Genomic DNA, 23643 nt, shown 5'->3' on the forward strand with positions numbered 1-23643 from the left:
ATCAGAAAGGTGTGGTCTTGGATGGTTTTTACCTGCGTCAGTTGTGCGATAACTATATCAACAATCGATGCAATAAAGTGACTTGGACCAATTGCAGCGAGACTTAACTTGCTGTGCGTCATGATGGCGAGATAGACGGTTAGATTACCGGCAACTAAACAATTTTTGGGAATGAACTCCATCGCATTCTCTTGTTAAAGCGTAGGGGATTCAATAATAAAAAACGCCACTGGCTCACTGGCTGAGACACTGGCCAAAAATTCTATTGCTCAATACAAACTTGTAGCTAATTCATATCCTGGTTAAAATACGTAGTTTGCGTCTCTATATAAAAGTAATAACATTTTCTAGCGTACCCGAGTCGAAAATAATAAGGTGATGTGAACCAAATGTATGCTTGACAGCTGTTTATTTACCATCATGTCGTCAAAGTTGTTTGGCACACCAGTGACAAATTAACTACCAATTAACTTCTGTGCCTCTGTAACGTGAGCGAAAGAAACACTTGCTGCAGTAAAACTCAACATTTTAATCATATACCAAACAAAGAGGAGAGGTTTTTCTCATAAAACTACATGCGCCGGGGGATAGCCATCTCCGCGCGTTGGTCAGATTTTTGATGAGGAATACTGAGGGGGTTTGAGCGTGCATGAAAGTAGTACGCAATGTTATTGCTGGTTATTGTAATATGGACTGTGGTGATCAAAATTACGTATGTCGCCTATTTCAAAAGTGGTCGATAAGGTGGGTGGGAGGGGGCAAACATGGCGGGGGGTGCTGTGCGTTAAAATGCTGATATTTCAAAAAACGGTAAAAGATAGAACATTGGTTTGACCGTAGTTGTAATTCTAAAAATATGGACTTCAATAATAGTTATTAGGTCCGAGGTCGTATCTCTAATAATAAACAAGTTATTGTTTATATGTAAAAATGGACTATTCGTGTAGTTTTTCCCCGAAAGTAAAATAAATTTGTGATTGTCACAAAGAAGTAATATCAAATATCTTCGCTGATAGTTGTAATACGGACTGTGGTGATAAAAAATACACATGTCGCCTACTTTTCAGGTGGTCGAGAACTTGTGGGGAGGGGGACAAAGATGGCGGAATTTGCTATTCATTGAAACTACTCTATCTCGAGAACGGTTCGAGATGGGACATCGGTCAAAACGTCGTTTTAATAAAAGAAATATGGCCATTAAGAAAGGTTACTAGGTACAAAGTTGTATCTCAAGTAATAAAAAAGTTATATCAAAATATGTTTCACAAAATCTACATTATACAGCAATTCCTTTCAAAAATCAATCCTTTCAATAGGAATTGTTGATAAATAATAGTGTAATTAGTAAATTACTCGACTAAACATTAACTAAATGCATTTTCTTATAAGGAAAAATCTATTATTACGAATACATATGGTTAAAAATGTAAAGAACTCCTTGCCACACAACCAAAATGCAGTGAAATCGGCGAAGGCCAACTATGAGTCGGACGGGAAATATGTTTATAATTCTCAAGTTTGGTGGAGGGAAGATAACATGGTTATCGGCGGAAACAGCCAAACGATAACAGCTTCTAATTAATGTTCTAACATCCTCCAGGAGTCAGGACTTGTGGCAATGGGAGGTTTTATCGTTCTATACTGGTTGGAGCTCTTTCTCAATGGCTAGCAATCAAATTGATCACTTGTTCTTTGCTATCCGAGAGATCTGCTATCATTGACTATATAACACTACTGTAGTGTTATATAGTCAATGCTGCTGTACAGCTTGGCTTAATCTCAACCATATATCTGGGATATTATGGTAGTTTAAATCTTTAATTTCCTGTTTTGTTCACTTTTGGAACGGGTGTGCGACTATAGGCTCATGGATGTAGCGAAACCCCCGTTATCTATGAAGGACATGAAATAAATAAATTTTTCGTAAAAATGTTGGGTTCTGTGCAAGATTTCTAGCAAAAAACTGATCTAGGAGACAATTTAACAGGTGAGAGGAGGAGCTGCGTCTCCCACCCATTTGGATTATATTGTCCTGGTTCCTACCATCCAAGAAAGAATAAAGAAACATTCGGTACCTTTTAAGGAAAAATAAAGGTTAAATTATTTTGTAACATATTCGTAAAATTACCAATTTTGTTGTGAAGTGAGATTTTATATCTATTTTCTGTGATACCCTGTTTTACACCGCTGTTAGTCATGAACTCTTTGCAATTGTTGAACCTCTCGATGTACAGTGTAGAGGAGAACGGCTATGGACAATCTAGAGCAGTCTGTCCATTCATTAGAGTTCAGTCGCCGCTTTCACTTTCTACCCGCGGGGTGGTACACTGTACACTACAGTGTTGTACCAATTGACAAAACAAAATATCCCACGTAGAAATCCCCGTATCCATCCTACACTTTGTAGTTTCGAGGGAAATTTCACCCCATCGTTAATACTGAAGAACTGACTCACGATTATATTGTAGTGTTAAAATATTTATGACCGTAAATAAATACACCCTCGTCTACGTAGGTCGATTAATTTGCTAACTCACAATGACCTTCAGTGGAAGGGTGGTTCCACCTTCTTTTGCAGGTTGGATATTCGCACTAGTCTAATAATTGTCTCGTTTTATATCCTATCCCGCCGCCAGATGACGTAAATCCCCCCTTAAGGATAAATCCTTGTTTTCGGAGCCACTGCTATCCCCACGATAGCATTAAAATCGGTCCAGCAATATATTTCACAGACATATGAAAAAATCCCTCCCGGGGAAAAATCCGTGTACTTGAAGCACTGCTAACCGCACGACAGCGTTTAACAGGTCCATGAACATATTCCACAGACAAATTATAAATCCCTCCGGGGGATAAATCCCTGTAATTGAAGCACTGCTAACCCCACGATAGCATTAAAATCGGTCCAGCAACATATTTCACAGACATATGAAAAAATCCCTCCCGGGGACAAATCCCTGTACTTGAAGCACTGCTAACCGCACGTTAGCTTTAGAACAGGTCCAGGAAAATATTCCACAGACAACATAATAAATCCCTCCGGGGGATAAATCCCTGTACTAGAAGCACTGCTAACCCCACGATAGCATTAAAATCGGTCCAGCAACATATTTCACAGACATTTGAAAAATCCCTCCGGGGGATAAATCCCCGTTCTTGAAACACTGCTAACCGCACGATAGCGTTAGAACAGGTCCATGAACATATTCCACAGACAGCATAATAAATCCCTCCGAGGGATAAATCCCTGTTCTAGAAGCACTGCTAACCGCACGAAAGCGTATAACAGGTCCAGGAACATATTCCACAGACAGCATAATAAATCCCTCCGGGGGATAAATCCCTGTACTCGAAGCACTGCTAACCGCACGATAGCGTTAGAACAGGTCCAGGAACATATTCCACAGACAGCATATTAAATCCCTCCGGGAGATAAATCCCTGTACTTGAAGCACTGCTAACCGCACGATAGCGTTAGAACAGGTCCAGGAACATATTCCACAGACAGCATATTAAATCCCTCCGGGAGATAAATCCCTGTACTTGAAGCACTGCTAACCGCACGATAGCGTTAGAACAGGTCCAGGAACATATTCCACAGACAGCATATTAAATCCCTCCGGGAGATAAATCCCTGTACTTGAAGCACTGCTAACCGCACGATAGCGTTAGAACAGGTCCAGGAACATATTCCACAGACAGCATATTAAATCCCTCCGGGAGATAAATCCCTGTACTTGAAGCACTGCTAACCGCACGATAGCGTTAGAACAGGTCCAGGAACATATTCCACAGACAGCATATTAAATCCCTCCGGGAGATAAATCCCTGTACTTGAAGCACTGCTAACCGCACGATAGCGTTAGAACAGGTCCAGGAACCCCTGACCTTCACCGTAGGCTACGGTCTGACGAAACTAACAAACACAACAACCAAACAAAACCAACTGTTCCGCCAACTGTTTGCATAACTGTACAGATCTTACGATAGTCTCCTACATGTAAGTGTAGGGTCTGTCGCGAGTCGTGTGGGTGTGAAGTAGGCCTATACTGTATGAGGGAATCTTGTTTAAAATTTAAAACAAATACAATCAAACCTTTTACAAAATGTTACCTTAGTACCTAGTTGTCGGACGGTGTAGCCACAAGCCATGAGGATGCAAAACTATCCCAGGTCTACTATCCAATGGTTATAAAGTACTATCCAACGATGACGCTGTTGATTGAATATCAACAATGTTTTAATGACAGATAATGTAGAACGTGCATATTTGTTTATGTCGACTCTAGCTAACTGTCAAGTGATCTAGGAGGATTGATCCTGCATTAATAGCGTCAAAGAGTTCCTTAATTGCGCTAAGCCCTCAAAGGGTTCAACAAATGTTCCTTTAGTTGTGCCAAGTCCAAGCCAGGTAGGAGTGAGTTACCGGCACAAGGAACGTCCTTGTTTTCATGTCATCCAAACCTATCCAAACCTATCAGACTAATTTCCAACTTAACCTAGCCTAACCTACAATACTCAAATACCTATACAGTCAAAGAGGGCCACCACTTGGTACAGTTAACGAACGTGTTGGGTGGCTCCCTGGAGTAGTTGGCGCAATTCAGGAATACCCGACTACCTGACTCAGGTCAGTTGTCGCAATTAATGTCCGCGATTACCCGGAGGATTTCCCCCCAGTTCCTCCTTAAGGTTTAATCCTCCGAGGAAGTGCTGTATAATTGAGCAGAGGTTAGGTTGGAATAGGTTAGGATAGGTTAGTATGACATGTAAACAAGGACATTCCTTCTGTCGGCAACTCACCCCTGCCTGACTTGGGCTTGACGTAACTAAGGAACATTTTTGAGGGCAATGAAGGAACTCCTTAACGCAATGAATGCACGACTGTTTATGTTGTTTCCCTACAATGCTTCGTCCTCTCCACTGGCACCACAATGTATACATCCCCAACCTTGAGGGCTCGAGTAGACCTCAAGTATCTAACCAATATATCTTCAGGTCTGCTATTAATCCACCTGTCACTACACTAGGCCAAGGTACTGCGGCTGCTCAATAGCGACCACATCATGACCATTCTAAATTGTAGTGATTGTATTATAAATCATTAATCATATTAATAATTAAGATTTCGTTGGTTTGATCCAGAGAAAAGTTAGTAGCTTCTTGATGATTCGATAGTAGACCCAGCTGTCCTTGGTGATTGGGATTTCAATAAATGATCCTGTCATACGAAACAGCAGGTCTTAGTCAGTAAGAACAGTTCTAAGTCAGTAACAAAGCTACACACGGCATGTCATTTAATTCACTCATCCTTCACTCATATTTGGGTTGAATAAAATACGTACCTAGGTAGCGTCCCCATCTCAATAGGCAATTCAATGGTAATATGTAGCAATAATGGTATAGTAATTCATATTCTGGAGGTCTCCAAATTTCTTTAAAATCTATAAGCTCAGAGACCTGTGAATTGTAATGCAGTATGGCTGTGTTTTGTTGTGAAAGTAATCAATACATAGCCCATGTTGGTCACTTAAAACCTTACTTAATTAACTAACCAAATAGTGAAATATAACTGAGAGGTATGATTGCCCTTGTAATTTTAAATTTATGAAGTTGCTGGCGAGGAAATTTAAAAAGGTGACAAAACGTATGAACGGAAAGGACAAAATACTACTGAATATCAAGCTGTCTCAAAATTAAAACTTGCAGAGAGATTTTAAGCAAGCTCGAAGATCTTATGCAAATATCTTTAGATGAAATACCACTTTTGTAGGTAGCATAGGGCTACTTAACAAGGCTTCAACACATGGATATCAGATCACGTTTCACGCAATTTTTGATTAAATTTCGAGATAACCCTTTTACTTAAGTAACGGAATAGTCGAGTAAATGGATTGATTTTAACATTTCTCACCAACGTAGATACGCCGTAGGGGCGTATTTCACTCTATCATTGAGCGTAACAGCTAAGTAGTCCGAGTATGTGAAGCATTTTGTGCTAATTACGTCCCAGGTACGTAGTACGAAGCCTAATTGTCTGAACATTAACAGTTTCACCCATCTACATTGCGGTAATGGTCAACTCGCTTAAAGTAAAAGTAAATCCCTCTTTTCCTCGGAACCACCGATCGAATAACCACTTTCTCCGTTGATTTTACACCAGGCTGGCCGCTGACGGTGTACGGTTACATAGGGAATTCGACAGTTAGAAGTATTTTTTATCTGTGAAAATAAACTTAATTTTGTGGTAATTATGCAACTTGTGTAAAATCCTGTGACTAATTTGGAAATTTCGGCTCGTGTGACACACAATACACGCTAAAGATGGGACTAACCACTACTCGTAAATAATTGTTTACCTACGACCGTTTTTAAAAGTAGCCGTTTCAGTTCAGTTCTTAGAATTGAAAAGTTTCATATGACAGCATTGTTTACTTAACAGCATATTTTTACTTAACACGGGTAACGGACCAATGAGGTTCAAGGATTGAGAGAGAAGAAGTAAAATTGTAATGCTTCGAACTAATCAGCTGTTTACCAATTTAATTGTTATTGGTGCAACTAGTGATTGGTACAATGAGTCGTTGCATCAATGTCAGTGCCAATGAGAGGTTGTACACGAAAACATAACCTCTCAGAAGTTTTTAAGGCACTAGCCAAGGCTCATACCTTAAATTTTCTACTCGTGTCGTTAACAGTATATTTACGCAATCGTTGCGTAAACTACTATTACCCATCGACAAATTTGAAAAATTAAAAGTTCTCTATTGAATGCAATGGTTTTGGGCTTAAATTATGTTTTAACAGTGAAAATGTTTACGCACATACTATTGACATTAGTAATTCTGAGTTTTTCTCGTAATTTCATACTTTTATCAATGTTTGGGAAATCTTACAATCTCTGTCAGTGAGTTTACCATTGGTTTTACCTCTTTGAAATTTGCGTCAAGTTACTTAAATCAACAAAACATCGGTCAATGTCAACTAAACTTGTATACGATGAATTTCCAACTAACCCATGGGCGGGCATTAATTGCGCCAACTGACCGAGTCAGGTAGTAGGGTATTCCTGAATTACGCCAAATACTCCAGGGAGCCGCCCAATAGTTTAATAATGGGATCACAAGTGGTGAAACTGTATAATTGGTTATGTTATGTTAAGTTAGGTTAGGTTAGGTTATGTTATGTTAGGATGACACGTATCTCAGGAGCCTGGCGCAATTGAGGAACATGTTTTGGGACCCTTCCAGGATTTGCGCCAGGGCTTGGCGCAATTAAGGAACTCTTTGACGTAATTAATGCACGACCTAACCCACAACCCTTTGCAGGCTTAAGGGAGTAAGATTTGACATCAAAATCATAAATTGTGACAGCTTTCTCGGTCGAAATCACGCTGCCTCTCAGTGTCTCCCAGCATTTAGTGCATCTTGTCTACTCACTTGAGTTTATTGATTTATAGTTTGCGTATTTTCACGTCATCTGCATTTTTTAAGTTTTTTTTTTTTTTTTTTTTTTTTTTTTTGTACTGGAATGATCCAATCCTGGACTTTCTGTTGTATACCGTTCACCTTTGATGTCACATGATAGCATCATTGATTGACATAAAAATGACAAATATCTTTGTCTAGAAAACTGGGTAGGGTTTGCATTGACACAGCAGCCTTCAAATAAAGGAGTCACTATAACTACTTTTATATCCTTAGTACAGTTTATAGAGAGGTTACATTTGCCATCGCAAGTCCAGTGGTGCGAAGATGGTTTCACCTCAGTGCCAGTAGACCAGGTTGTCGTGTCGCATACGTAAACGTTGACACCATTAACTGAAAACCACGAGACTGAGTAGGTGAAGTCATCAACTGATAGAGAGCTAGATACGAGGAATAGGATAGTGAAAATGTTCCCATAATCGACTGAGATACTGTCACACTTACGTACGGTTCATTATTACATTCAAGTTGTACTCTTTAGCGAATTTCCCATATAGGGAATAATATATTACCGTAGGTATCATGGTGAGACATGGACCCGGGACCGATTTACTTTCTCGTTTCGAGGACCGGTATATATCGTGTGTGTGTTATAGCACGATTACTAGAGCAAAACGAAATTTGGTGCGAACGTGTAAACCTTCCTTCCCGAACCAGCCTGATCGGACAATGTGAACGGGGGTTTATGGGAGGTTTTATGGGGCAAATAACAGTTTACTTATTTCGACAAAAATGTTGTAATTTCTTTCCAAACCATTTTGAATAGATTATAAAATAAACGGTAACAGCATTCTGACACATACTTTCTCCCATAAGTTTGTCAACAACCTTTATCGTGTAAGCGGTGGGAGTAAATATACGGAAATGGGATTTGTACAATTTTGTTCAGAATTTAAAGGACTATAACATACTAAATTTTTATCAAAATCGTTCGGGCCATTTTTGGGAAAATCCGATTTTCCCGTAATTTTATGGGGTTTTATGGGAAAATCCCCATTAAAATTCTAAATTTCTAAAAAATAAAAAAAAACTATCAAAATGGTAAGGACCATAACATACTATGTTAAATCAAAACTGGATATTTTTCGACAATCCTATACCTTCCCTGTAGCAGCAAATCTAAGTACTCTTTGAAATTAATGTTAGTTAAATAGGAAATAAGTCTGACAATAAGGGTATATATTACTGAATATCCAGCTAGGTAAATGGTTCATTCACATAACTTAAAAATAACTAGGTATAAAGGTGGTTGAGGCATTATAAAACCATTCGTGATTGGCGGGGTTTGAACCCGTAACTTTGAGGACCGAAGACCCGCGCTCTACCGGTCTAGCCACTCCAACCGTTTGCATCAAGTGAAAGCGGCAGTCGGGACTGAGTCAATCTCTGACTGTTTTGCCCTGTTGCGAAGTCTGCCCGGATTTAGAAATGTTTACACACGTTAAGACCGACACCCGTCGTGTTTAAGTGTTGTTCCTTCGTCTGCGGAAATAATCCTGGTCGTTGCTATTTTGGCCACCCTTGTGGGTAGTTTAGTCTTAGGAAACCAGTTTGATTTTACTTTACACGTATTTGTTTGAGCCAACCGTAGACTTTCCGTTCTAACCCCTTTTAATCATATGAAACCATTAAACCTTATCCATCACAGCTCACATTTTTGTATTTATATAAACAGTACAAACTATGAGAAAATACCTGAATTTTCTATTATTCAACAACAATAATGTTTCTTGAAAAATACACCCATAGTATTTGTAAATTACATTTCTGATCTTAAACTTTAACTATTGGTTGATTTTGACAATTTACTCTCTTACCTACGCCAAATGATTACTAAGCATTATATGCAAATTGCAAATTTTAATTACTAAAATAATAATTTGCTAAACAGTTTAAGGTAGAGTATTTTAAAGGAAGAACCGCTACTGTTTTAATTTTGTGCTAATTGATTTGAATGTTTAAACATTTAATAAATTGAAACTAAAGTTCCCCTACACATTTCTTTGCTAAGATGTAATAACGGCGTGCCATCAATAACACGACTACTTCTACTTGTCTGCAGCGCGGGTTTGCTCGTTTTCACTTTTGTAAAGTGTTCAAAGGCCGCATTGAAAGTGAGGAGAGAGCTCGCTTCAAGAGCACTTGTGTTTCCCTTTCATCATTACTTGGATTTTTGTTTTGTTGAGAGAGCGTACGGAGTAACACAAGCCGAGGTTTTAAATCACTACCCAGGCTTAAAACACTGACTTCTTTCCGTTGCTTGATCCCGTACACTCTGTTCACAAAATTTAGGTGGTTTTAGGGGAAGAAATGTACCCCATCCACTTTTGGTCCTAAATAGCTCAACAGCTGAGGTTTGCCAAAATGTGAATCAGCTTCAAAGCAAAAAAGTATTGGGGGAACTTCCCTGAAACTGTCAAAATTTTGTGAACGGAGTATAAAAATAGTGTTTTCCCTTTGTACTTTAAACACAATTAATAAGATTCGATGAATGCATTATGATTACTGAGTATAGTACGATTTGTTTATGTCCCACCTTCACATCCTAGGACGCTAGGTTTTGGCCCGGAACTGTGTTACACATTACTTCAGGCTAGTCCTAGAGGGTTGCGGCATTATTACATACATCCATTGGTGATTGGCGGGATTTAAACCCGGGACCTTGGGCTCCGAAGCTCCGCGCTCTACCACTAGATCAGCTCGCTCCCCAAGTACATAGTGCCATAAACACACTTCCTAGGAAAGGGACACCTAAAGTCAATATTAGGTTTATTCCGTTCAGTATAGTGTGGGCGATGTTTGCAATGACTGGAATAACAAGAAACACATTGTAAACAAAACACGACATCTACAGTGCACCGGATAGAACTTACTAACAATAAAATTGGCTTTAGCTGTTCCATAAGGTTGGGAAATCTACTAACGGAGTATGTTTTATCTATGGCAATACATTGTGACTGAAAACAAAACAATACAGTCTGACTCATAACATAAATATACAAGTATTGTATAATCAACAAACAATGAAACAACACGTTAGTCAGCTGATTATGATATCACGTACGGTACCGAAAGTCGAGTTAGCAGTTTCTATTTAAAGTGCACCGGACACAACTAACAACAAAGTTGTCTTCAGCTGATCCAAGGATGACAAATCAGCTGTTTTATCCAAGGAACAAGGCAACTCGGCACTCACATGTGTTCTTTCCACAGTTATCGCACAATGATTCAATATTTGATCAATGACTCAATTTGTTATTGTGTGCAAATGTTAGTTTATTTATTGAACGAGATACAACACATTGTTGCGATTTATCAGTGGCAGTGTGTACGGAGTTGTATTTTATCGTTATATGAGATTACTGCTATCAATAATGATTGGAAATACTACGTACTTCGTTGGATCTGCTTTCTTTTCCTTAGGGAAAAATTTGTATCCGAATCAATCGCAATATCAAACCAAAACTATCGGTATTTTTAATGGAACCTTTTGACTAATCACTCGATAATCATATCATATTTATAAGGTTTCCATTCATAGAGTACTCAATGTAAATAAAAAGAATAAAACACGGTATCATCAATCTGGTACATACTTTCTCCCATTAGCTTTTCAACAACCTTTATTATTAGGTGAGGTAGGGGTAAATATAATATTTGATGGGGAAAATCAAAAAGTTGTAATACATTTTAAACCGTAGTTTATACCTATAGCAATGGGTGCAGTTTTTTTTTTTTAATATGAGCACCATAATACTAAATTTACAGACAGAGAAACACACTCAATCACACGATCATCTCATTCACGATTTACATACTAAATTTAATCAAACCTGTCGAGCCGTATTTTTTCGACAATCCATTTCTCCGTTATTTTGTGGATAAAATCACTAAAGTTAAAATCAATTTTAAACCGTAATTTTTAGAGGAATGGGGGTCGTAACACTTTTTTTTAGAACTGTGAGGACCACAATATATACTAAATTAAATCTAACCGGCCGAGTCGTATTTGTTCGAAAATCCATTTTTCCTTTCATTTTATGGGTTTTTAATGAAAAAATCACAAGTACCAATATTTTTTTAACAGTAATTTTTACAGTAATTGGTGTTGTACCGTTTTTTAAAGGGCTATAACATACTAATTCGTAATCAAAATCGTTTGGGTCTTTTTTGTAAAAATTATATTTTCCGTTATTTTACGAAGTTTAGGGTGCCCGTAACCAATATTCCCCTCAAAACTCAATCTCGAAAATTTGTGACGAAAACAATACTTTCTCCTACATACAGTATAGGGGGAAAAGTAAAAAATACTGGATCGTTATAATATATTATCATATTATCAGAACACTCCCCAAGACGAGAATAAGTTATCGCGTGCTGAAGTGTTTCTCAGCTAAACAAGACATCCATATACAATTCTGGTTGTACCTCTTGATCTCCTGTACTACTGTGCTCTACCGTGTTCGTGTTGCGGCGAGACACGCGTGTTCGTGTTCGTGAGTGGCCTTGAGTGTAGAGAGCACAGTTTCTTTGTCCGTTTCTCGTCGCCGACGCTGTCCGTGAACACTCTGTGACCTGTGGTTCTGACCTCTTCCTTCTATTCGGATATCCCAATTCGATGTAAAATATCCCACTTTATCCCTCTTTGTACCCACGTACATTCAATGTTTCCGTGTTTCCGAACTTCTTTAATCCATACTATCCCACTTAGACGTAAAATATCCCAATTTCTCCCTATTTCTACCCTTGATCATCCAGTGTTTCCTAAATTCTATCCATATATCCCATTTATACGCAAAATATCCCACTTTATCACTCCTTCTACCCTTGATCATTCAATGGTTCCTAACTTCTTCTGTTCATTTATCCCACTTACATGTAAAATATCCCACTTTATCCCTCTTTCTACCCTTGTATCATCCAGTGTTTCCTAACTTCTAACCCATATATCCCATTTAGATAATAAAAATATCCCACTTTACCCCTCCTACCCTAGATTACTCATTGATTCTGACTTTCTCCCTCTATTCAGAAATCCTGGTACGATCTCAAATTTCGCACTATAGCCCTCCCTAACTTTTAACCCTCATCATTTAATGTTTCCAATCTCCTATTTATCCAAATATCCCAATGAAATATACTACGGTATCCCTTTTCATCCCTCATTCTACCCTCGATGATGCAATGATTTTAATCTCCTCCTTCTATTGAGACGTCGTTTTCATCGTGTGTTTTCATCGTTTGTTGAAATGGTAGATATACATAATGGTAGATAATGCATACAGAATATATGCATTTTACTTTAAAAACTGCATTAGTTGTTGTTGTAGTCATATATATTAAAACGTGACAGGGTTTTAGCGAATTTCCCTATGACGAATTTCTCATGGTAAGACCTAAGCCCGGGACCGATTTAGTTTTTCATTTTGATGTTCCCAGAGGCCAAAAACACCATCCGTTCAAATTTTTATATATCTATATATTTAAATATATATATTTTGTTATTGTATACATCAATGAGGGCTACTTTAAATGTTACTAAGTAAATCAAAATACCGTACCACAGTACCCTAAAAACATTTTATTTTATATTACTTACATGTTTCGGACATTAATGCCATGATCACAGTATAGTATATAACCTATTAGTTTCTTTTATTTACAAACATTATTAGACATTTCTTGTTAAAGAACAGGTGATAATTTTTATGTTAAGGGAAGGAGGTGTTTTCTTTAAGATTTATAATTTCATTGAATATTACGTTTTGATTTTGAATTTGTGTCAAGTTTAGTAAATTGTCTTTGTCATTAATATGATGAGTATAAATATAAAAGTCTTGTTTTGCATTCATTTTTTCACCTTTATTTTCAACATCCAGAATGTGCATATTTTTATTCATTTCTGAGTATGTATGGTCGGTCTGAAGTATATGTTCGGCGTATGAGGATTTTTGTGTTGTCATGTTGTTTGATCTTATTGCCTGTATATGTTCTTTGTATCTGACTTCGAATGTTCCACCTGTTTGACCAATATAATACTTTTCACAGTTGTTACATGATAATTTGTAAATTCCCGATTTCTTATATACATTTGGGGGGTTGGGTCTCGGATTTGTTCTTTTTTTAATTATGTTAAAAGCGCTATTCCTTGTTTTAAAACTTAGTTTAAATTTTGAGTTCGGTAATGTCTTTCTTAAGGGTTTGTTTAAGGATGAGCTGAATGGAATACATATAAATTCTTTCTTTCTTCTCAGGATCGAACCGGCGACCTTTTGATTATTAGGCGACCACTAAAACCACTCAGTTGCCCAGCCAACCATAAATATATGGTGATAAGTTATAGGAACTAGTGGCACATGTTTCAATAAAAAAACACTATTACCTTTGTTCCTAAGAGATCCTAAAACGCTAAATATGTCATTTGCCATGCATTAGTACTTTTCCATAGTTTTTGTAACAAATTTCAAAAATTTATTCTTGTTTATAACCCCTTTTGGATTCAAAACTGACACAAAATAAAATAGGTTACTTTCCCTATTTCAAGAACCATTTTTATTCAATTTTCATATTCTTGTATTTATTTTACCATTTACCATTTCACATTTATTTATAAGGGAACACCAAATCCTACTCTTGCTATGTTATATTCTGTGAGTAGAAGACATTGTGTAGTTTTCAAAGTTTTCTTAATACTTAAGGTTTTACCCATTACAGAAGTAATATGCATTATATCACCTACTGTTACTATAGTTTCAATTGACTTTTACTGTTTGTAGTAAAGCTTGGGTCGTAATTCATACTAGTGAACACCAGTTACTGCCTTTATATGGCTGACTTATAGTTTATGTGATTGTGTCCTTGTTGGATACAATGGCTTTGAATTGTAAAATAGTAACCAAGCTAAATTGAAGTTAATAACGAATCATAAATTTTTGTAATTTTTATCTATCAATAAAATTATGGAAATAAGTATGTCTATTAAAGATGAGAGTTTTATAAACTAGCATAGTATTTCTGTTTGTTGAAATCAAACATAGTCATGTCAATCATTTACGTCTAAAATTAAAAATAAAACAATGGTGCTTAAATCGAACTAGATTAATGACAGCGCAGGAAAATGCTGATTTTCATTTTAAGCTATACAGATACTTTCATTATTTTTTGAAATATTTAAAACCATGGTTCAAAATGAACAGATCCAAATGAATATTTTACGTATTTTGTTACGACCTTGAGTTGGCTTTTACAACCAAATACTACAGAACCAGACAAATAGAACAATACAACTGAGGGAATTAGGAGGCTTTTCCCATGACTGTTTGTCATGTAATTATCATGTTAGTTGACGTCTCACTGCAATTTGTGGAAATCATCGTGTTTATTGTTCAAAACACGTGTGATTTTAACAATTTTTAACATGTGTACAAGTATAAATCGTCAATGCTTTTCATGCATGCTGCTCTAAACTCAAACAATTACACATACATAAAATGTGAATATATTTTCTTATAATGTGAGTCATAACATTGAGTTATGTGAAACTAAAGCTCGTCCAGTGGACAAAAACTCGACCAAAAGTATGTATTGTGCAAACTTCTCTATTTCAACCTGCTGTAATTAAAACGTGTGATTGGAATTTTTTCAGCTGTCCCTGATCATTGGGCTTTAAATAAATGGTCCTGAGTAGGAACAGCTGATCTTAGTCAGTAACAAAGCTACACCGATCACCTCACTCCATTCGCTCATATTCGGGTTAAAATACGCAACCTAGTTAATTGTCGTCATCTCAATTGATAATTATAATGATAATGATGATAGTAAAAAAATTCTTTTTCACTTTACTACTGTGAAACGACCTGCTTTCATTACATGTATATCACCTGCGAAAATTCATCATTACATAGCTAACTAGGGAAAAAGAAAGTTTACTCTGCAAAAGTAATGTTTACAATTTTTTTTTTATTTTGCCGACGTCAATAAACAAACATTTGTTATTATTTTGTCAACTATATCAATTTTCAACTACCAAAACGGTACAGCCAAAGTAAATATTAACTTTTAATTTAAGGCATTACCTAAAATGCTATGAGTTTTGTATTGTTCCTAACTGTAGTAAAGAAATATCCTTTGTCTGTTTTAATTGAGAAAATAATTAGTCTTTGTAGTGTAGCGAAAAGTAACGTTCAAAGCACGGGGTCTATACATATTCTCAACAATTTAAAGTGCTTGATAAATCTTGCACTCACTATACTATTTTCTTATGAATCTTTTGTTTGTTTCAGCTGAGCCAAGGTGCCGACCTGGTTATACGTATACCAGGTAACCTCAGTCAAGATAACAGCTCCTACCGTCTGGACTACTCTCCGCCCCATGGTGTCCCTCCGCCCAACACCACCATACCCTCGCGGGACATCGGGGACGTCATACAGTTCAGCAAGGGTCTGCCTGGCACCAAGTACGAGTTCTGGCTCTACTATTCCAACAGCTCATTGCATGATTGGCTCACTTGGACTGCCTCCATTACAACAGGTGCGTTATGCTTTGGTAGTATCTACGCCAGTGGCATTTTGATTATACAGGGTGTTCGAAAAAGGTGGAGACATAATTTTTGTAGGCTACTTATTCCTTGAGTCAAAATAAAGAGAAAATTAAGAATAACATTTCTTCCAAATTCGCTTTGTTAATCAGATATCAGCCATTTTGTATTTTTACATAAAAATATTTATCTTTGAATTTTTTTAACCGATCTTTATGAATCTTGGTATTTATGTCAAGGTAGACCCATGTTAGGAAAAATAATCATCCTGATTCAACCTAAAATTTCAAAATGGCAGCCATTTTAATTTTTTAAGCTTAAATTGCTCAGAAATGGCTGATTTTTTGAAAAAAGGTCTAGAAAACTTTTATTTAGAATTTTTAATTCCCTATCAAACAATACCAAGTTAAAATATCGAATAAGAAATAGCTGAAATATTACGATTTTTAGTTGTAAAATGGGGTAGAATATAAGGCAGAAGCTAGTCAGATTTGCCACATGTTATCACTTGCCGTCTGTAGAATGGCCTATCCCTGCACATTAAAACCCTTGAAAATATTCCAAACTTGTGGTGGCACAAGATGGTCTCGGCTGGCATGTCCTAGGGCTCTGTGTCTTTGAGTAGTGGCAGGTACGTGTGTGCTTTTCTAATAATTTTTCTAAAAATGTACATTATACAAATATTTCAAATAGATACAGATTTTTCATTTCATATTTTTAAGATGAATGCAGGAAGAATGTTGAGTGTATTATAATGTAGCTTTGGCAAAGTCACTATAGAATGACTTAGTGGTGTATATCCCATTGTAAAAAGCTTAACAACATAATAAAATATATATAAAGGTTTAAAATGTTAAACATTATACCTGGGCAGTTCCGTTTTGTAATTGCAAGGATGCACTTGTGAGTCATTCTCATTCACCTATATAGGACGTTCATTTGTCAATTGGCAACACATCAAATGACGTCAATGTAATGATAATTCGTCATTCAAATGATTTAATAATTTTATTCAGGACCCATGAAAAATCATATTTTACCAGCTTATCTTATGTTTTACCGGTATAATCACTTGTAAACATGCAGCTAGATGTTCTGATAGACAAATTGTGATTAAATGATGCACCTGCTGTTTTTGGATGATGGCCTTGAAACCGTGCTGTATCATTGCAAACAATATGTGAGAAATGTCACATCACATGGCATCACTTGTTGAGATGGGTTTATCAACTTGTAATTGTCAACATACACCATTGCTCTACACTTGAAGGCGAAAATATTCATGAAACACTGAAAGTTTATCATAATACAGTCCCTAGAACTGCTATTGTGATAAAGTAAACAATAAAAATGTTTGTCTCATAAATACATTTATTTGATTTCTTTAATTTCTGAAAGAAAATGAATGTGTTCCAAAGTAAATGATCGATTATTCTTACTTTGCTTTAGTTAAGTTTATTTTGTGTGAGTTTCCTCATGAAAGATTGTGTTCATTTATGGTTTGAGAATATAAGAAAATAGCTATTTTATTAAACTTACTACTTTTTAGTTCATTTTCAGGGTAATCTTCCTCAAAGGTGAAAGCTATAAGTATATGTAGCCAGTATATTTTTTTCTTAGAGACTATAGTTAATTAGAGAGCTGAATGAACCATGGTGGTTTATAGTATTAGTTTTCTATCTTGCTAGTTTTAGCCAGGCCCGTGGTTTGCATGAGCCACACATGCCAAAAAATAATTGTGCCCTTCCTCAGGGGGGACGGGGGATTTTTCTCTTCTTGCGCCCCTAACCTAAAACTTGTTATGCCAGAGAAGCACTGGTTATAGCCAAAATACGAGAGATTATTCCGATGACTTTGCAATTGTGAAGCTAATAGGCAGACTATAAGTAAACAGTGAAACAAACAACTTAAATAGACACCGGAAACAATTAATCCGTCAAAATATATCCAACCTTATATTAGGATATGACAGTTGTCAAAAGTTAAAAATCTGCTGAAATGTTGGGTATTTTAACTGTTGGGTTTCACCTCAGTTATGTTCAGATTCCTTTGTCTCATACATGTTCAATTAGTTGAGCTTGTTTGCCGTTGTTGTGCTGTTGTTTGCTGTGTCGGCAGCCTTCGCTGAGACTATACTGTGGTGACAGCATCACTGGTGCTGCTTATGCTACAAATACTGCTGACCTTGCAGACTACGCTAAATTATGTTTTTGTTTTCATGTGTTTACTATTTTTGTGTTTTTGTATCCTCTAAATAATTCACTATAGTTCTTAGCGAATTTCCCATATAAGCTATTTTATTGTTAGTTCCGTCCTGTGCACTGTAGGGGCCAAGTTTTGGTTACAATTTGTTTCTTGTTAATTCAGTAATTTAAAACCTTGTATAACCAAATAAAATTATGTAATCATAAACAATAACTCGGCCCTTTTGGCTATACAACCAAACTGTAAAGCACAAATAATAAAATTAACCCTAAAATAATAGAAACAAAATTTTTTTGATGCTAGCGATTAGTGTTAAAAGAGCTTAAAAGCTTTCAATTGGATGAGAAGTCAAGTAGACTGGTGTTGGTTAGTCTATTCTACAAGCTACAAAATGCAAATGCTAACAAAAATATCAAGCTGTCATGCAATTCCTGAATTTTGTAAAATGGAGTAAAATGTTGTTTTTATGATTTTTTCATTAGACTACTGTTACTTTACCAAGCTTATTAATTGTTATATCAAATATAGAGGGGTTTAAAACCTGATTTGTCTTGTTGTAGCAGTTCCCCTAAAGCTCTTTTAGTACTCCCAGCTGTCTAAGTACTTAAGTTTTTTCGGTGTAGACCTCTGAAAGGTATCTTTTACCTTTTTTTTCAACCTTTTAGTTTACTTACAAAGATGTAAAGTTTTTATTAAGTGTAAAGTGTTTTAATCGTTAAAAACTGAACCCTGTTCTCCTTGATCAATGCATTTTTATTAAGCTAACAAAAGACTCAGCTGATCTTAGTCAGTAACAAAGCTCATTTTTTCGACACTCATTCTTCACCCATTCCCTATTTAAAATACGGACCCCTTATGTGTTGGCATTGTAAACATCTAATCTATTGCTATAAAAATTACTGGAGTACGTGTTACATAGAGTTTATGACTGTCCGATGTATTTGCTCTGTCATGTTGCAGCACCTGATCCTGCTGCCAACCTCTCCATCACTGTGAGAGGAGGAAAGTCAGCCATCGTATCATGGAACCCTCCTGCCCTAGGACACTACTCAGGGTTCAAGATGAAGGTGAGATTCTGGATATGCGTAATTGGTTGACAGGGTGTCTACCAGTTGCTGAAATCACGTAAAAGTCACTGATTCTACAAGGTCGCTGGAAAGTAACAGATTTTCATTTCAAGTTCCCAAAAATCACAGATAGGCCTACAATCAGTCCTATCAAAAATAAAGTCTTTGTCCTAGGACGCTAGACACGAGCCTGGGACTGTTTTTCACCTTACCTCAGGCTAGACCTAGGTGTTGCAGCCAGGGCCGGCGAGAGCCGTCACGGGCCCCTGAGCTCAGCGATCCCGGGCCCCCTGTTTTCTTGATTTTGTGTCCAGCCGTATCAGTGCCGTTTTGTTACACAAACACTAAAATGTTTGCTCACAGTTGCAGCTTTATTCACAGTGAAAACAATTCAAGTCAAAAATTACTTTGTAAACTGGAAAACCATGCTAAAATTTATAACTCAAGCAGATTACATGTACAGAAAAAATTTACATCTGACTGGGCCTCGGGGCTCTGGCCCCCCTGCCCCACCCTCTAGCCGGCCCTGGTTGTAGCATTATCACTTAGACAAAAGCCATTGGTGATTTGGCAGGATTTTAAGCCTGGACCCCAGGGACCGAAGTCCCGCGCTTTAAACACTAGACCAGCTCGCTCCCCCATTATTATGGTACCATTATGGTAAATTATCATAATTTAGATAGATAATAATCCAATCTAGCTTTAGGCTATGCTGGAACAGCTTATGGTAGTGATGAGTTTTTTCTTGTCAGTACCACTGACTCTAAGTTGTATCTTACATGGCGTAAAACTTCGAAGACGATCTAACTCTCCACTTAAACGTTCTACCTCTCCACTTAAACATTCTAACTCTCCACTTAAACGTTCTAACTCTCCACTTAAAATACTACAAATTAAATTTCTAATCTCACAGGGCATTAGGTGTTTAAATTACAATGCTAAGCTAGGTTAGTGCAAAGCTAGTTCTAGGTGTTATCAACAGGCTAATTAACCATGGTTGATAGTAGATCTTATGTCAACACTGAATTGAGCAAATTCTTATCATAATTTAGATAGATAATAATCCAATCTAGCTTTAGGCTATGCTGGAACAGCTTAGTAGTGTAAGTGCTCTATTGGTGGTCAGTGTTGGGATAATTTGTACCATATTCAGTTTCCTTCAGTTATTCATTTTGTGCTAAAATGAATTTACTGACAATTTTTATGATTTTTGAACCTATGGTGCCTATGGTGAGTTATTTTTAAACAAAATTTGTAAACAATAAGTAGCCTGGGTTTTCCAAAAGTTTTTGTATCAGTACAAACTTTATAATCTTAATCTGTTCTTAATTATTGTTAACTCACTAACATTATGTTAATTTTTTTATATTCATTTTTATTTATGTTTTTTAAGATTTTTCACTCAAATTCTCTCAATAAAAAATAATATGCTAAGACTACTTCTGCTTGAATTGAGGTTATTTTAAGGCTAAGGACAAAACACAAATTATTATGTTAATTTGTAGTAAATTTATACTCTCAAAATAATCTTTAGACTTTCAAAAATCGCCACTGGTAATACTGGTATACTCAGTTAAATACAATAATAAAAATACTACTTTTACCGCTTTTTCTTATACTACTTTAATTCGGGAGCCAAAAATCACTTTGTGAAGACTTAGACATAACGAAAATTTCTCGCAATCACGGTGACACTTGTCAAATCAGTGCAAATGCGTTCTTATTTTTCTATAAGGGCCTTAAAAGGGACTAACAGAATAATGTTATTGAATAGATGCTTGGTCATAGGTTATTCCAAATTTATCGGTTCCATATAAAACCCACTTGCAAATCATGAACTTTTTCCCCGTCATAAAAATTTATACTGATCATCTGTGTGTTGTCAGGTGGTCAGTTTCCTGGACAAGCCACCGCCCCCGCCCAGGCTGATCAACCTGACGGAGACGGCCAGTCCGTACACTCTTCGAGACCTCACGCCTGGCGGTTCCTACCAAATACAGCTCTACACTGTGTATGACAACAAGGAGAGCGTGGCCTACATATCTCGCAACTTCACCACAAGTGAGTTCTGGTCTGAACATACGTGTGGTTTATGTGATGGCTGACCACATTTTAACCTTTAATCTACCTGTAGGTCGTGTGAAAGTGTTACATTGCTTTCAACAGAAGTAATACTAAGTCTCATGTCTTAAAATAAAGACAAATGTACTTAAAGTTTCTTTCAATTTATGAAAACTTGCTGTATCAGTGGAAGACAGTGCTTCCCAACAATTTTTCTAGGGTACCAAAACACAAGACAAAAATATGTTACAAACCAACCATGTTACAGGTCATGTTCATGTGATATAGATTCTGCATAGATGTAGATTTTCCATGTTATAGATTTTTCACGTGTGTTATAAATGGATTTTGTTTATTATTTTTGTAATCTCTTTTCTTATCATGAGTTTGCACATTTCCCGAGAATGTTTTATTTTTGCAATTGATGAATACTTGAGTCAGTCACTTAGTTTTTTTTTTAATTAAAAACTAACAAAATAATCATATTAAATTAAAACTAATTGTTAAGCCCCTGAGCTGGAGATTATTTTTGTAAGACATATTACATTGACATTCCATTCTCATGTTAAAATTGTTGCCAGTTTTTAAAATCAAAATTGTAGTAGTTGATGTGAGCCACCAACAGATTGCACTGATCTAAATTACTAATTTCTGTCAAATACATGGACTTTTTCAACAAAGTCAAACTAATGGAATGGATATGATGGAATGACTTATGGCAAACTATAGCAACTTTTATGACCATTTTAACTTAGTCAGCAACAATAAATATAGTAGAAAACATAATTTTAGACCCTAGTGCCACAAAAATCAACAACTGGCTCACATAACTATGTTCTTTTTTAATAAAAGATTGACGACAGCAGCTGGTCCATATAGATGGGATGTCTACTTAAGTATCCAATAGTCTATGATATTACTGAAGTCATTTAGCTCAAAATTCTGGATGGTAGTTTCTGGACATGTTTCGACACAAATAAGTCATCTTCGGCTGAGCACTAGTGAAGTATTCCACCAAAATGGCTTCATCAGATTCAGATTCAGATTTTTTTGTCACAATACATTTTCCTCCCCAGCGCAGCTGGTAAAACAGGTAACATGTCAACATCTTAAAAACTAAAAATAAAATATATACAGGTTACAATTCTTTTGTCAAATAACTTAATCGAATGGCTCAGCTGAAGATCACAACATTTGTGTCAAAACATGTCCTGAAATCACCATTCAGAATTTTTAGCTGACCGAGGTAAGTAATATGTCTATAAAAAGTAATCTTCTCCTTGTTCTACATTTTTATCGGCTATACACAGTCGTAGATGAGCCATGAATTAGTGCTAATACACCAACACAGACATATACCACCTCAGTACCCTCTGCGTAGATGTACACATACCACATTAAAAAAGATCTTCAGAAATTACATATTTTAGTCACTCAAAATTATACATATTTTCAAGCGGTTGTTTGTCATAGAACCCAACACTCCTGGAAAGTTCATCGTGTGGTTCCGTAATGAGACGACGTTGCTGGTGTTGTGGCAGCCGTCGTACCCGGCCAGTATCTACACGCATTACAAAGTGTCCATAGATCCTCCAGACGCTCAGGAGAGTGTACTGTATGTGGAGAAGGAGGGAGAACCACCGGGCCCTGCACAAGCGGCCTTCAAGAACCTCATACCAGGTACGATTTGTGTTTATTTTGTCAAGTTGCTCTAAAAAAAACTTTTAAGATGTAGAAAGTTCTACCGGTTAACCCTTTTTGTACACTAGGGAACGACACACGTTGTTGTTCCTAGTGCTAAGAATGGGGGACAAGTAACTGGTAAATAAAACGGCTGCATCACTTGTATCCCCTTCGAGTGATAAAGTTAATTGTTACAGGATTTCACATGCATAGTGTTTTTGATAAGTTGATTTGATGAAGTTTTGTTGAAAGTAATACTTGTAAAATAACTTAAACATTCACTCACTTAATTTATGTTCTTTATTCTCCATTATAATTCTTGTACTATTTTTTTTGGTTTATTTATAACATATGTTTTTAATTCGATCTTTGTAGAGTATATTAAGAATATAAGAAGATACTTTGAAGAGTTGACTATATATACAAGTGTATATATACACTATATATACAGGGTGAGTTTCTACTAAGTGTGTTAATTTGTACCAGTTATTCTACTCACTAAAAGGAACAAAAAATGACAAACAAAAAATTTCCATCCCCACCCGTTATGCTGTAATGGCCGATTATGTGAATTTTTAAAATTACCTGTAGTAGCTTCACTAAA

At 36.4% G+C, this 23643-nt stretch overlaps 1 protein-coding gene across 1 annotated transcript in view; it reads left to right on the forward strand.

Annotated features, from left to right (window-relative positions):
• The window catches only part of LOC128988373 (tyrosine-protein phosphatase 10D), a 77549-nt gene that overhangs the window by 13504 nt on the left and 40402 nt on the right, over window positions 1-23643 (forward strand). Inside the window, exons 2-5 of the mRNA XM_054409615.1 lie at window positions 15770-16016; window positions 19189-19295; window positions 21182-21356; window positions 22830-23036. Coding sequence (XP_054265590.1) covers window positions 15770-16016; window positions 19189-19295; window positions 21182-21356; window positions 22830-23036 — 736 coding nt within the window. The remainder of the gene's footprint in view (window positions 1-15769; window positions 16017-19188; window positions 19296-21181; window positions 21357-22829; window positions 23037-23643) is intronic.

This window comes from Macrosteles quadrilineatus, unplaced genomic scaffold, assembly GCF_028750875.1.
Source record: "Macrosteles quadrilineatus isolate MER2022 unplaced genomic scaffold, UCM_ALF_1.0 Scaffold_3__2_contigs__length_128488019, whole genome shotgun sequence".
Lineage (NCBI taxonomy): Eukaryota > Metazoa > Arthropoda > Insecta > Hemiptera > Cicadellidae > Macrosteles > Macrosteles quadrilineatus.